Raw genomic sequence first — 16,236 nt, forward strand, 5'->3', positions numbered from 1 at the left:
TGGTAGTTGTAGTACTGATGTAAAGGTGAGGATGACAGTAAGTTAGTTATAGTTTCATTTTTTATGTTTAACCTTTTATATTTATTATATTTCTACTATTGACTTATTTTATTATTTGTATTATTATTATTTGCAATTATTTATTATTTTATTACAATGTATATTGTACACATTGTTGCTATAGCAATATTGACGCAATATTTTTCATGCCAATAAAGCAGCTTGAATTTGAGAAAGAGAGAGATTTTCCAGGCATTACTTTGGTTGTGTTGTTCTGGGAGGGTTTCCATGGCCACAGGAATCACTTCCCAAATGTGGAAAATTCATCAAAATAGTTTCAAACTACAGTCTTGACTCGACACAAACAAACTAAACACAGGCACACACTGCTCAGCTATGTTTAATTTGAAAGAGACTGAAGTGCATAGAAGAATGAGAAAAGTATGTGTCAGTACTGTAATTTAATTTCAGCACAATAGCTAAAAGAAAGAATAGCCAAGAGTCCAATTTCTTGCCAAATCAACCCAACCCTTTACTGAAAACAGCTACACTATGTCAACTGGATAAAGTTATTCATCTCCCTCACCGAAGTCAGACAGACACAGACAGTCAGATAGACTTAAAACTTAAAACTTATTTCTTGCATCGCAATACACAATAATGTGAAGAGTATTTTCTTTGGTTAAAGCATAAAGTATTGCCTGTGCCTCTTAGAAGCATGTCAGTAAGATTAACATGATTTGGCTATTTGGTTTCAACATTGTAAGAAACTCCAATTATTTTTGGTAGCATTTCTATGTTGAAGATTAAAAAATAATTTGGTGCATTTTTTCCCCATATTCCAGTTTGCTTTATTTTTCAAATTCCTTTTCCTGAAAACAACTTGAGAATTCAAGGAATATCAGTGAGTGTTTAGACTATTGGCCTAAATAGTATACATGGTATTCCTACAGGATTAACCAACTGTATTATCTGATCCACAGGATTTTTAATGGTAATCAACTGTTTGGTCCCCACAATAATAGTAAAACAAACGTGTGTGTGCGCGCTTATATCCTCAGTTTGCGTGGGTTCACCACCCTGCCGATGAAGAGCAGTGCCCCCGAGGCCTCATCCCTCACCAGGAACAGGAAGGGGCGGTCCACGCGGTACGACAGTGGCGTGTGGACTTGGCTGGAGCTGGCATACTGGGTGCCCTCTGGGGCCATCTCCATAACAACCTTATGATTGAGGCTGCCAAGCTTCACCGTCTGAGCCGTGATCTTAGTCAGGTCTGTGTCTGCCAGAAATTCGGCAAGACCTGGAGAGATGGAGAGAGAGGATGTGAGAGACGTGAAGACAGAGGAGAGCAAGATGAAGAGAGAGGGAGAGAGGTACAAGCACTCACCCAGGTCAGGGAGCAGTGGCAAGAGGTCAGTGGAGTAGCTGAATTTTAGGACAGGTAGTGTAAGGGCCGCATGCACGGGGTGAAGGGTCATGGAGAGGTCCTGAACAAACTCAGCCGTCAGGCTCTCCTCCACCAGGGTCATGTTCTGAGTGACATCATCAGGAAGGAACACAAACATGCTGACGTCATCCTGCATCTGGATCTGAGCAATCTGGAGAGAAAGGGAAAGGGAAGGAGGGGCTCAATAGATGTTTTCCCTGAGGCAAACTTTCATAACTGGCTGTTTAAGAAAGTAATAACCATTGAAAAAAGTTCAATTTCTGCATGTGTACTCACTGTGCAGCCCAGGTCTGGGTCAACTCCCATCTTCACTGGGTAATTGTCCTGTTGCATCATGGGAATGCGGGCCGGAACCTCTCCATCAAGCTGGAAGTCCTCCATCAATCCACTCTGACTGAACCGAGTTATCCACTTCCCTACACACAAACACAGCATTTTGCAAACTACACCCCATAAACGAGTGCACACTTTGGGGATAAAGGTAGAGAATTGACTTGCAGACAGACTGCCTTACCTTTGAAGTAGGCAGCACCGAGAGGAACCACACCAGAGTTCCGTCCCAAGGGCTTGGACATGAAGCGGTCGACCTTGCCACCCGTCTGCTGTTTGACCCAATCATTGATCTCATTCACATCTTTAGCCCCGCCCATCAGAGCCTTGGGCCGCACCCCATACTGCTTTTCCACCACTTCAAAATATTCCGGTTTCAGACGCAGTCCTAGAGAGTTACACACACACACAAATACACACACATACACACACAGGTCAACAAACATACACACAATCAAAATACACACAGACTGTTCAAAGTATCACAGAGACGCATGTATGCTTATACACACACTCACTGCGGGCCAGATAGATGCGTGCAGCGATGCTGATGCCTTTGCCAGGTGCTCTGAGTGAGGCCAGTAGGTCCCTGAGAGTGTCGTGGAGCTGAGGGTCCTGCAGGGTGTGATACCTTAGAGCTCTGTACAACCACCTCTCTGAACGATCCGGAGACGCTCCTGAGTGAGAGGGGGGGGGGGGGGGGGGGGGGGTAAATACCAGATAAATACCAAACAATGATAGAGTATAACAGTGCTGAGGCTGACTAACCCATGGAGAGCTGAGTGAGCACTGCAGAGATGCTGATGGGGGCCAGGAATACGTTGGCCTTGGGGTCGCGACCCGCCAGGGCCCGGAAAAGGTTGTAGCCGAAGTCAGAGGTGGCGGCAGCCATCTTGGCTCTGGGCGTGGTAAAGAGCTCCACAGCTTCCTCTTCCCCTCCCGTCCCCTCTGTCTCCGACTGCACAGGATTGGTTGATCCAAAGACACAGGAAGAAAGAGAGGAGGGTTAATGGCATGGCTAGTTCATGAAGAATGAGAAAAATAGAGAGATAAACTACTAGAGGATGAGGAGAGAGATTCTACATGTAATCTCTCTGCATAAGAAAGCCAATGGGATGGAGCGCATATAAAGAGACATGAAAGTATGAGAAAAAGAAAGAAGTATGAAAACAGAGATGTGGAGTGGTCTCACCAACTGAGCATAAGAGAGGGAGAGGAGGGCCCCCAGCCACAGCAATAGGGTCGTCCACATCATCCTGCAACACAAACACACAATCAATTACACACACATTATTATACAAACATACATCCAGAACTAGGCTTAATCTGTGTCTGGGAAACTGGCCCATAAAGTGTGAGTCAGACTTTCAGTTTGTGAGGGTGATTCCCTGCAGGCCAGGGCTCGTGGGAAAATGTGGTTTTAACTTAGAGTAAGTCCCTCCATCTCACCTGCTCAGCAGGGTGTGGAGCAATGAGTTCTCAATAAGGTCTCTCTGTCTTTCTCTCTATCGCTCTCTCTCTCTTTCTGCCAGCATCTCTCTTCTCCCTCTTCTCTTCTTGCTCTACTAGTTGGAGATGTGTAGACCTTTGTGTGTTCAGACTGAGCTCCATTACATCCTCTTACTGAGTAAAGACTATATAATATATCCTAAACGTCTGGCTCTCCACTCACACACATAGTGTAGCTAACACACAATACAAGCAGGCTGCTGTGAAGTTCACACCTGTTTACTAGCTAGCCACACTAGCACAGCTAGTATTGGTAATGAGCTTAGTGGAGTGAATAGAGTCATACAGAGAGGTGAGCAGACAGAGCAGGGAGAAGCTGAAGGGTCACAGGAGGTGGAGATCAGAGGTTTCTTTCCCTCTTTCTTTCTCCCTCTCTCTCACATTCTTTCTATTTTACCCACACACACACATACGCTCTTGTTCCCTGCACATCTGGTTGTCATTAAGGTTCTCCTGGTTTCCCGGATGAAAAAAACATCCATAACTGACCTCAGACCACACACTTCTCCTCTCAATTCCTTTCATCTTCTCCTCCCCCTCTCCTCTCTCTCTGCAGGCCTGATGGTTAAACCAGACAGTTGATCTCTGAGTTCCAACCCAAAGCAGCCAGCCAAACCCACACTGAGAGATCTTCCTTCTCTCTGCACTGAGGCCGTCCTCTACCATTCACAATCACAAGCATGATGAATTTAAGCCAAAATAAAATGGAAAATGGTACAGTAGATATTGGCTGTAGGTCACACAGTCCTCTTGATCTACACACATTTTTAACCCACAAATTAAGAGTATTTCCAAAACGCTATATCGACCACTTCTTCACATTTGTGTTTTTTCATCAGAAATGATTGCTTATGGGTACCTTCATGTGTGTGTAAAATAGTCGTTATCTTGTTTTTTTTATTAATAGATTTTAGATATTTTTTGCAAAATGCTGTATTAGCTGGAATCTAATGTACGTACCCTGTTGATTCGACTGTGATATGTCGTTGTCTCACCTAGCTATCTTAAGATGAACGCACTTTCCTGAAAGTCGCTCTGGATAAGAGCATCTGCTAAATGATTAAAATGTCAAATGTAAATGTTTTATATACAGTATTACTGTATTTAATTATTATATTTATTTTTTTAATCAATATTGATGTAAAGAATGTATAATCTGTACATTTATTTACAAACAGATGTAGTTATTTTCTTACATTTTACAGTTTAAAACCTAGCAGTAGCCTATTACTTATTTCTCTGAGAGTGCGTCAGATATGTAGCATATTGCAAAAAAAACATGATTATTTGTCTCTTTGAAATGAAACCATTAAGTGATATTTTTAACAAATACATGTCTGTCATTGAACAAACCCATGCGATGATTAGATAGTGAAAAGAATGCACCAATAAAAGCTCATATACCAACATTTCTGAAAATATATAGTGTTTTAGAGTTGCTTGCACATCCTGGAGGTAGCCCAAAGGCCGGCAGATGAACCAGTCAATAAAGTGCTCGGAAAGAAAGGGAAAAAAATGTATAGTCACACTATGTAACTCTGTTTTACAGACAAGTATTAAAATGTCAATCCTGATCAAATTATCCCATTTAAAGGGTTGGTGAGTAACGGATTACATGTAGGCTAATCCGTAACGGGTTACAAAAAAACTCACGTAATCAGATACTTAACCAGCAAGAATATTGTAATCAGATTCCAGATACTTAAACATATACAGATGATTACTTCTAGGATTACTTTTCAATTCAGAAAGGATGTTTATGAAAAAAACATGACACCTTTCTATTTTCTTAATGACATTTAAATCAGCATAAAAAAAAGCCACAATCAGAGAGTCTGACCACAATCAGAGACCACAATGAGGACACACCAAATGCGTTTGATGGATCGCAGGAAAAGAGCAGGAATACGTTTTTGTAGGCTACAGTCCAAGGTGTCTTCCAATGAAGCGACTGACCTCGGCATCCAAAGATTATCCAACTTGAATAAACGCGTGGAGGTAAGGATGACAGCAGTGGTGTAGCCTACGGGAAACGGATATCACTGATTATTGATATGTAGGCTGCATAACGCATTGATGTGAATGGCACTGCTGCTCTCTCATTTAACTATTTTCGGATTGTGGATGATGTGAATGTGGATGGCTGTTCACAAACATATATGTGTATTTTAACCAAATAATGGTTGAATTGAAGAAGTTTAAGCTGCCTGTCAATCATTGTTTTTGCGGCCAGGGGTGTATTCATTAAGGAAACCGTTTACCGTTTAAGAACCAAACAGAAGCATACAGAGCAAAATGAGAGTTTCTATTAGACAAATTCGGGTAGGTCCCTCCACGGTTCGTTCCATTTGCTTCCGTTTAAGAAACATTTTGCAACAGAATAGGCATAATGAATATGCCCCAGTGGACAGCCAGTATAAAACACTCTTGCAGCACATAGTGTGGATCCCAGCCTATGGAATAAAAGTTTGAGGGAGTTCCTTCGAAACTCACCCTTGGTATTGTGCTACATACTGTCAAAACAAGTTTCACTTAAGAAGACCACATAGGCCTTACAGACGGACACAACTCACACACTTCTGATAGACTTAAACAGTTGAAAATTATAAAGATGTCACCAACAAAAATATGAACAACAGGCCTCTATCAAATGCAGCATATGGGACACAAGCGCTTTTCAGTAGTACTCAAAGCATGCCATTCTGAGAGCAGCATTTATTTTTCAACTCAAAGCAATGAGCCCAATCTGTCCTCTATGGCAACAAAATCAGAAACAACAGAGTAGGCTAATTATTCCTTAGTTTTGGGGTTATGCTCAGGTAAAACAGTTCGGCTAATCTATATTTCCATGTCCTATTCTTGAAGATCAAGGGGTATTAAATGAATTGTAATGACAGTAAATGTGACAGATGTTGGGTAATAATGTAAAGACAGCCTAACTGTATTAGTATCTGTTGTAGAAAGAAATGGGTTAGAAGAATCCTACATAACCAACCCAGAAATTAAAATGGAACATCCAGTGATGGCCATCTATGTAAACTTTAATATTGATTTATCCTGCAATATATGTTCAATTGATAATATGAATTATTGTCTTCTTAAGAAGGTTGATGTTTATTGGGATGAGTCTTGTCCTTGAGGCAGAACTGAGTGATTTCCGCTAGATGGGCCAGCTGCAGAGTCAAAATTGTCTGTATTGTAAAAATGTGTGAAAGAAAATAGCTTTTTGGTCTTAATTTAAGGTTAGGGTTAGGCATTAGGGGTTATCAGTGTGGTTAATGTTAGGGTTAAAATTAGGATTAGATTGAATGACTTTGTGGCTGTGCCAGCTAATGATCACTCTGTAGAGCTGCCCCCAGAACAAGATTCATGATGAAAAAATGCTAGCCTGCACCTGTTAAGGGGAAAGTAATCTGAAAGTAATCAAATTACATTACAGAGTTTGGGTAATCCTAAAATTACATTACTGATTACAATTTGACAGGTAACTATTAACTGTAACGGATTACATTTTAGAAAGTAATCTTCAGTGCTGAATATGTGTTTTTGCCTGCGTTACAGATGGCTATATCAGTCGCTACGACAGGGAGTAGTAATTTGTCAGGGGGTGCTGATCTGTGGTCAGACTGGCTCAGGCATAGCAAACTTAAACTTGTGCATTTTTTCAATGCTGATTTGAATGTCATTGAGAAAAGAGAAAGGTGTCTGATATTTTTTTAGCACAAACATCCTTTATAAATTTAAAAGTAATCCCAGAACTTTTCATATAGATTTTCAAAAGTATCTGTAAATCTGATTACAATGTTACTGCTGGTAACAAAACGGATTACAGTTAGTTTTTTTGTAATACATTACTCCCCAACTCTGCATATGATGCATAAAAGTACTGACCTTTCCAAGCGGTTATGGTCCACGTCGCCCGTACGTATGTCTCTAGCAGTCGTGTCTCCAGTGGAGTGCTGAATGTACCAGGACGATGCACACAGCCGTGAAGCCAACTTTTACCCGCCCTTCTCTGACGTAGCCTGTTGGGTTGGGCAAGAATCTGGACGGCTGTTTTGAGCGCAAGGCGCATCCATGGTCCTCCCTCACTGCCCCAAATTAACGGTGGTATGTTAAATTTGACGCGCAAGCATTTGACCTGAAATGTTATAACAAATCTTAAATAAGTCTGTTTTTAATTGCATGAACGTGCTGGAGAAAATAGTTAAATTATAGGTTGTGAGGTATAAGCCTAAATCTAAATCCATTGAAAATGAAATAGACTCCCCTGTTGTTATATAAAAAATCCAGTCCTGCTCATTCACATGATCACATCCACCATTCACTAAAACATTGAGACTTCATTTCTTTAATCAATACCAGAGGTGGGAATCATCAAAAAGTAAGACATCAAAACAAAACACAAATACTGTAAGACAGCCAAGTGTAAAAAAACACATTTGAGTGTTAATCTGCACACACAGTGTAGTATGGGACAGGTCCATGGTCTCTCCTAAATCATTGGGTTGTAATCAGGGGCATTCACTGGGGAGGGGAGGGACTGTGAGAAGTTGTCAGGTGTCTAGGGGTAGGGGCTGTTGTTGATTCTGGACTGGGAACTGTGCCAATAGATTGGGATAGGGTTTTGCTATGTGAGGGCTGGGCTCCATATGGGACCAGCTGGTCAGGCAGTGTTGCTCAGGACAGAACAGTGAGAGATGGTTTGGGGAAAGCTGGGCATCAGTGTTGCTCAGGACAGGACAGAACATTGAGAGATGGGTTGGGGCAAGCTGGGCATCAGTGTTGCTCAGGACAGAACAGTGAGAGATGGGTTAGGGCAAGCTGGGCATCAGTGTTGGTTTAGGAAGGAACTGTATGAGAGGGATTGGCACAGGAACTGGATCCTTGCCCCTCCACTTGGGCGTTGGGGTTTCCCTCTACTTCATTCAGGGGCTGTTGTTGCTCCTCCCCCCCGACAGGGACGCCACACTGCATTCTCTCACTTTGTGGCTGGTCACTCTGTACGTTGTTACTGCTATGGGGACTGTCGCTCTGTACGTTGTTGTTACTATGGGGACCATCGTTCTGTACATTGCTGTTGCTATGAGAACTGTCACTTTGGGTCCTGTTGCCATTGGGATCATCGCCGAGGGGACTGTCGATCTGCATGGGGCTGGCGTCAGGGGCTGGGTTAGTGACGGTGCCCAGGAAGATTGGAGCGAGGGAGGCGTGGTCTACCAGGGCGAACAGGAAGGGGTAGTTTACAGAAAAGATGGGAACAGAGCGCATGATGGTGATGGAGGTGGCTGCAGAAGCTTCGGCCCCCTCCTCACTCAACTCCACCCCGCAGGCGTGACGCATGCTGGACACCTGCAGAGGAACCGCTGAGACACCGGACAGATTAGGACTAGAGAACAAAGAGCCCAGACCTGAGAGAGAGAGACACGAGAGAGATTTTGATTGACAGAATAGTAGAATACACAACATGCTATTTCTAAATTTAGTTGTGCCTCAGCAGTTTTTTGCTTGATAGGTCAGTCACTGACAGTCACTCAATTAGACATGTCAGCTAATAATTTTTAGGTTGGTAAATTAGTCAGCTATCTAAACTTGTAGTAATCATGGCTGTATACCGACAGGGCACATGCCCAGGGCCCTGAACTCCAGGGGGACCCCATTGATTTTGTTAGTCACTCTCAATCAGATATCATATTAACATGGAATAAATAAAAATGTGTAGAATTACAGGAAATTTGCTTTAAACTGCACAAATGTCTCTCAGCCACATGGCAAAACGAGTAAAATTGCATGAAATTTGTTACAAAATTGTAACATTTTCTCTCCACCCCAGGACAAAATACAGATGTGTGGAATTGCTGAAATTGTACTTTAAACCTAAAAATGTTCTCTTCGCCGTCAAGAAGGGGACCACTATAATGTTTTGCCCGCGAGGTAGGGGGGCCCCATTGTCTCACATCAGAAGGCTTCACTCCTACGTGATGTACGTCCCTCAACCGATCTCTCTTGTAGACGGCGTGGAACTCATCTCTAAAAATCTAGACTTTGCCCATCCACCTAACACTAGTTCCTAATTCTGAAAATCATTCTGCTCTCGTTAACTACTGGCTACTATGGCAAACCATGCTCGACCACATGAGCGAACTTGTTCCAGCGAGCAGCCTAGTCCAAGCTTGTTTGGCCATACGGTAGCATCCCTGCCTTTCGTTTCATCCGGATTGGTTTCAGACTGGTTCAGCCAGCAAGCAGACACTAGATAGCTAATGCTTAGGGCCCCCAAAAGGCTAGGGCTAGCCCTGCCTGTCCGTTTATATCTCACTTAAACTATGACTAGGGCTTAAACTATGACTAGGGCTTAAACTATGACTAGGGCTTAAACTATGACTCAAGTTTTTCCAGACCACGTGACCTGACAGAGGAAAAACTCCTGGCCAAAACTATTTAACTTTCTGTGCTAGACAGATGGGTTGCCTCCCAGAACGTACCAATGTTCCAGCATACAAGTCTGTACTAGGACCAACGTCAGTTTGGCAGAGAGGAAAGAGTGTAGCTAGCGAGATGGAGCTGGAGGAGGATATTTTCAATTTGTGTATTTCACAAGTGAGTAGTTTGCATGCGCCATGACGTTAGCATTACAAGCTTAAAACCCCTGACTGGCTCTGGCTAAAATTACTCTAGCTATCTGCATCCACATTGTGTGTGTCCGTCATATTTCTGAGGGGATTCTTTTTAAACCCCACCTACCAAAACAAGTGATTTGTTGGAAGAGTTGTCTGTCTCGAAAAGCACCTTCTCAGAATTGGCCAAGAGAACCAGACCTAGTGCTGTTGCCCTTGGTCATTTCTGACACTACTTCTGTTCTCACCCATGCTGGTCAGCGCCTCCTGTAGCTCTTGGCGGTACTGCAGGGTGAACTTGGGCAGTTGGACCTGCATGGTCCTCTCCTGAGGTAGACGTCTGTACAGGTCAGAGATATTCAGCTTGGCCACCAGCGATGACACGTTTCCTCTTCCTGGCAACGGCATCACTACCAGAAAGCTGGTGTTTCCCTTAAATGGAAAACGTGCAACCTGCAAACACAGAAGGGGTGTGGAGAGAAACATTTTAGAGAGGGAGACTGCACCAACTGCACTGTAGAGAGATTGAGAGAAAGAGAATGGAGGTGAGAGAGTGGTGGAGAAAACAATACGTTTTACTGTCTACGTTTCAACAGCAAGGACTTTTCAAAACAAGTCTCGAGTAGAAACTGGTGTGTGAAAAGATAGAAAGGGAGGATGGAGACAGAAGCAGACGACAGAACACATACAGCTAGCCCAGCTCACCTGAGCCCCAAGCTCCCCATCTTCTAACAGGCTCAGTGGATACTTGGCTGATCGCATCATGTCTACATGGACAAAGTTCTTATTGTCCAGGTAGAAGACATCCTTCTGTGTGAGCTGAGGGTCGAAGCGAGCCTCCCACTCACCTACCAGTGACAACAGGAGAACAAGCCACACAATTGTAAAAAGTAGACACTTGTGTACAAATGTCAAAGACGTTATTTTAAACAAGGAGTGAAAGGGCTTACCTTTGAAATGCACAGCATTGATCAGCATGAGCACCACATCATGCGGAATACTGGTCAGGAAATTGGTCATGTGACCTTTGGTGGTGTCTTCCACCCATTGGTTGACATCTTCCACTGAGATCAAGGGGACAGGCTCTGATTTGTAGCTACGCATGGATTCTGCAACAAAGGACTGGTACACCTCAAACTCTGAGAGAGAAAGAGAGAAACAACTATATGAACACATAAATATACACCAAAAGAATCCAAAACATTGTCAGACCTTTACTGCATTACCAAAGGCAGCTGAATGGATGTGCTTTATAATTATGTCAGTAGACTGCCATTTTCTGGCACAGAGCTGCAACACTGAAATATACACATAAACACACACACACACACACACACACACACACTCACCTGGGCGCAGGTACATGCGTGTAGCCACCTGTAGGGAGGTGTTGGTGAGGTGTTGGAGCAGGCTGCCCAGGGATTCATGGTAGCAGGGCACAGTGTGGGCGTGTAGAGAACTTAGCAGCAACTTCTGTGTCTCGTTACGAGCTCCTGATAGGGGCATCACAAGGAGGCAATGACCATGTTTTGATTACATTAATTCTTTGAGACAAAAGTTAATAACAGTCATAAGCAGACACAGACATACACTTACAATCTCACAGATACATATTCACTCTTGACATTATACATGTCTCTCTCTCTCTCTCTCTCTCACACACACATGTGCCTCACCCAGTGTGAGCTGTGCTAGTGCAAGGGCCACGCTGAGGGGTGATATGATGACGTTGGGCTGCTCTGACCCTGTCTGCAGGCTGTCCAGTAGCTGCCTGCCCAGTCTTTCTACAGCACCCCCTACTGACAAACGGGCCTCCTGGCTGAGCACCTGCTCCCCGCAAGAGTGGTACTCAGTAGCTACCGTACCAGTCTCATCCTGATAGAGAGAGAGAGAGAGAGAGAGAGAGACTAGGGGTTAGACTGAGAAACTAGGGTAGGGTGCTTTAAAAGTCTTGTAGTCAATACTTTTCTCATTTAAGGAAGGTTGATTTGTTTAGGGGTGAGGTTATGGTTGGCCCTCTTACAGTCAGTCCCAGCCAACAGAGGCAGAGCAGCAAGAGTACAGGCAGATGCAGCTTCATATCCCAACAGCTAGCCTGCAATACAGAACAAAGAAACCTGTACAATAATATAACATATATTCAAAGATACAGGTTCTATCTAGGACCATTTAAGGGAAATAGTCTGAGGCAGATGTAAAAGGTTCATTAAATGACTAAGGTTTGTTTGTATAGAAATAGATACACATACAAAATACTTTGACATGAACACAAAAGGCTTGTTAGATCTCAGTTCCTTCTAAAGTGCAACAGTGATTTCACAGGACTAAATTGACCTAGTTAGGCTACACACAGTGACCAAAAAACAGTGACAACCAATACTTTCCGTAAGGGAGGGCGCTAGCAACAGTGCTTGGACCCAGAAGATAGCAAAGCCTCTCCCAACACAAATCAACTGGAAACAACTTTTCAGAACAATGGACCACACCCCAAATATTTCTTCACAGACAGCATGAGCATGTTCACAAAATGGTTCCTCATAGAAATAAAGCTAGACAGCAACGACGCTGCACAGCCTGTGCACACACTCTGGGAGATTGTCAATTGGGCAAAAGTCTGTCCTTTTTTAATTCTTTAGTAGGCAAAAACAAGTGTCTGCTCCCCTCTTCGATCACCTACTTCGACAGAGGATTTACAGGAATATCCTCACAGCAGGTAGCATGGAAGTGTTTTAAAATACACCATGCCCCTTTGAATCAGATGTTTTCTTCTCAAACGAGTAAAGCCTGCACACTTTTAGAAAACAATATGCTACTTATCCTTTTATCTTTCAAAGCTGAATTCGTTTTGATCACTTTACACATTTATTTTAGGATTCCACCCCTGTAAATATAATTTGCCTGGTGATGCGAAAGAGTAGAAATGGGGCGTCTCATTTAATAAAAACATTTGTTTCCTCTCGCCAGCTGGAGGAGAGGAGGCGAGCCATCCAATTGGAATTCTCCCAATGGATTCTGATGCAAAGCGTTTAGTCTGTTGCAAAACATTTTGCAACAGAAACGATTTACTCTAAAGGGAAAATGTTTTGCAACAAAAACAGGATTTTCTATTGGACAAATATAGGTAGGTCCCTCCCCGTTTTGTTCCGTTTGCCCTGTTTTCTTTTGTTTGGTTTTTAAACGGTAAAGGGTTTCTGTAATAAATACACCCCTGAAAAGGACTATGGGGTGCTTTTATCAGAGAGGAAGAGGCGAAGCGAGATCGTCCACTCCCGTTAAAATCTGTGTACTTGGGAATACAGCGATATGCAGACCATATGCCTTCCCACCTTTGGGACAACAACGCCCATTGTTAGGGCGGAGACAAGACCGTCTCGTCATCATATACTGTACAGTATCTCTGCTTTTATACATTTCACATGTTTAACACCAATTAGAGTCCCCTGGGAAAAATGGACCGAAACTATGGTTCCTACCCTGTCACTATGGGCTTGTTCGACAATGCATTCGACAGTACAAGCGACTGCCGACAAAAAACCTTGCATCATAAATAACTACTCGTTATTATTTGTAGATCAGTCAGTCAGTCACAATTTGCCCATGATACATTATGGTTTTGATCCTCTAGAACACAACCGATAACTTAAATAATTAAGATTCAATAACAGTGATTATCAATGCATAAGAATTACTGAACCCCTCACTTTTACAGAGCAAATAAAAGAGTACATATTGCTGCTGGACATGGCAACACCAGCGAACACTGATAGGTTGAGAGGAAATGAGAGCCAATCAAAAGCATGATTGCTTGGCTAGTGGTCAGTGTGGCATTGCTTTAGGCCTGGTTCTACACTTCAGAGATGTGTGGTGTTTTGCTCTGGGATCAACTGTTTGTCAGAGGGCCAAAGGTTTCTGTTTCACTGCTAAAGTCCACAAACAGCAAACACTGGCCTCACGACTGCAATGGGTTCTCTATGGATGCAATGGTAGTATTCGTGTTATATATATATATATATATATATATATATATATATAAATATATGTATGTATATGACTCTGCTTAGAATCATTAACATTCATAGACGTAGTAGAAATAGTGGTAGTAGTGATGTCTTGATTGGTGATTTGAGTGTACAAAGGGCTCTTTAGTATTTTTTTAAAGATTCAAATTGACTTTAAACAGTTTGTGCTATTATTATATCACTAGTAAACTAATAGCTACAGCCATACATCTAAATCATGTTCCAAATAGCTTTAAATAAAGAGCACTTACTATACTAGAATTATATGGTTTCATGCACTGTGTCAAAAAACCTACTGACTCCCCAACATCAGATACTATCCCTTCCAAGTGAATCGAGATGGAGAAAACTTACCCAGCCGATGTTTGGTCAGGGGATAGGTGATATAGGCAAACAGGATTAGGATATAGACAGATAGAGAGTCAGACAGGCACGGTGAGTGTTCCCCTAGCTGGATCCTGTAGTGCACAGTACTCTACTGTCAGCCCCCTCATTGCTCAGTTAATGTTCAACTCTGAATTGATTCAGCAGAGCCACTACACAACCAGAAAATGTAAATATGTAGATATGTGACCCACAGGTCAAATCTGCCTTCATAAGAGCCTTCCTCCCCTCATTCCATAGAAATGTCACTCATCTCAAACATTTAACAGGTGTAATAAATGCCAAAGTTGCCAGTAGCACAATATGTTCACCTTTCTGCTCTCATCAGATCAGTGGTATCCCTTAGGGAGAATGAAATATGCATTTTTTAAATGTCCATCAGAATTTTAATATCTACCGTCTAGTAAGGACCTCTATGTTTTTCTATTTTTCTCAGAGGAGGATGGGGGTTGCCGTTTGGATTGTGATATTATTTTTTGCTGACCTACAAACAGATTTTCCTAGAAAGAGTTTGAAAACCCTCACAGATAGCTCTACGATAGTGTCAACTTTCAAATGTCTGCCCACTGAAGTGGCTGTGACCATGACAGCTGATATGTTACAACATTAACACGTATGACCTTTAGCATTACAGCACTGTGGCTCCCTCTATTGGCCCTAATGGAGGAAACCCAGAATAAGCACTGTAGAACGTTTCCATATGAATTAGAGTTGATATAACATGATTTTGGGCATAATTCTAGTCCTCTGTCTCTAGCCCTTTAGGTAAAATAGAGTAGGCGGTGGGAGATATTGTTTTTCTTGCATGGACTGCCCCATTCCAGCCCTACGCCGATGCAAGAACTTGGCACTAACATTGCAAACCCACAATGCACCTGTGAATCAGGGCATCACCTACTCAGCCCCTTTGGGGTGTTTTGCGGTGACTGCCTCCCATTAGGGAAGCATAAAAGGACCCCATTCACAGCCCCCACCTTACCTCACGAGCCGATGCATTGTGTTATGTATACAGGTAGGAGAAGCATAGACTGTCTGCATAACTGATTTTTGACCTTTACTTGCAATCAGAACAAGTAGCCTGGATGTAGCCTTTTCCACATGTAAACCCTGGTCCTGAAACACAGGAAAGGAAGATGATTGGCCCCCACATATTTTGTATAAAGAATGACCTGCAAGTGGTCCTCCATGTTCCAATCAAATTTAAGCAAAATAATCCGATTTCATATTTGTGCATTTCTGTGTTTTAACTCTAATTTCTCAGAACATCTGCTCTATTTGAAGGGAGGGATCATGTTAAGGACTGAGTGTAAGTAAACTAAAAAATTGCCATACGGTGGCAGTGTAGGATCTGAAGTCAAATTGTGTGTGTGTGTGTGTGTGTGTGTGTGTGTGTGAGAGAGACCGGAGTTGAAATTATATTTAAAATATCTCAATTACTTTCATATGCATTTCGAAGTAAGAATTCAGATATATTAAATGTTGAATATTGGAATGTATTTGGAAATACACTTATAAAGTATTGGCATGTATTTCAAAATACTAAATTATACTGACTCAGGTATTAACCCAGGTATTTGAAAATAGTAATTGAAATAAGTATTTAAAAATACTTTCAAATAGTAGGCTATTTGTAGGATATTATTTGATACGGGACATACTTTAAAAAAAAATATCAAATACACATTTGAACTCCGGTCTGATGTGTGTCAATCAATCAATCAAATTGTATTTGTCACATGCTTCGTAAACAACAGGTGTAGACTAACAGTGTAATGCTTACTTACAGGCCCTACCCAACAATACAGAGAGAAAATAAAAAAATAATAACAAGGAAAAAATACACAGTGAGTAACAATAACTTGGATATATATACAGGGGTTACCAGTACCGAGTCGATGCGCAGGGTAGGTAGATATGTAGGGGGAAAGTG

General features: G+C 42.3%; 2 protein-coding genes across 2 annotated transcripts; both read right to left on the reverse strand.

Moving 5' to 3' along the window:
- Nucleotides 1-612: 612 nt before the first annotated feature.
- Nucleotides 613-7,303, reverse strand: LOC139418300 (serpin peptidase inhibitor, clade F (alpha-2 antiplasmin, pigment epithelium derived factor), member 1). The gene is made up of 8 exons (XM_071167666.1): nucleotides 7,178-7,303; nucleotides 2,970-3,033; nucleotides 2,546-2,735; nucleotides 2,296-2,454; nucleotides 1,962-2,165; nucleotides 1,724-1,863; nucleotides 1,388-1,598; nucleotides 613-1,300 (listed from the first exon to the last, which is right to left on the reverse strand). Exons 2-8 carry the CDS (start codon nucleotides 3,030-3,032, stop codon nucleotides 1,050-1,052), a joined length of 1,218 nt encoding a protein of 405 aa, XP_071023767.1. The 5' UTR covers nucleotide 3,033; nucleotides 7,178-7,303; the 3' UTR covers nucleotides 613-1,049.
- A 314-nt stretch (nucleotides 7,304-7,617) lies between these two features.
- LOC139418299 (alpha-2-antiplasmin-like) lies at nucleotides 7,618-14,451 on the reverse strand. The gene is made up of 8 exons (XM_071167665.1): nucleotides 14,277-14,451; nucleotides 11,927-11,998; nucleotides 11,580-11,778; nucleotides 11,253-11,396; nucleotides 10,854-11,042; nucleotides 10,609-10,751; nucleotides 10,152-10,356; nucleotides 7,618-8,697 (listed from the first exon to the last, which is right to left on the reverse strand). The coding sequence occupies exons 2-8, from the start codon at nucleotides 11,981-11,983 to the stop codon at nucleotides 8,129-8,131; spliced, it is 1,506 nt and encodes a 501-aa protein (XP_071023766.1). The 5' UTR covers nucleotides 11,984-11,998; nucleotides 14,277-14,451; the 3' UTR covers nucleotides 7,618-8,128.
- Between the last annotated feature and the right edge of the window lie 1,785 nt (nucleotides 14,452-16,236).

The sequence above is a fragment of the Oncorhynchus clarkii genome, chromosome 10, assembly GCF_045791955.1.
Source record: "Oncorhynchus clarkii lewisi isolate Uvic-CL-2024 chromosome 10, UVic_Ocla_1.0, whole genome shotgun sequence".
NCBI classification, from domain to species: domain Eukaryota; kingdom Metazoa; phylum Chordata; class Actinopteri; order Salmoniformes; family Salmonidae; genus Oncorhynchus; species Oncorhynchus clarkii.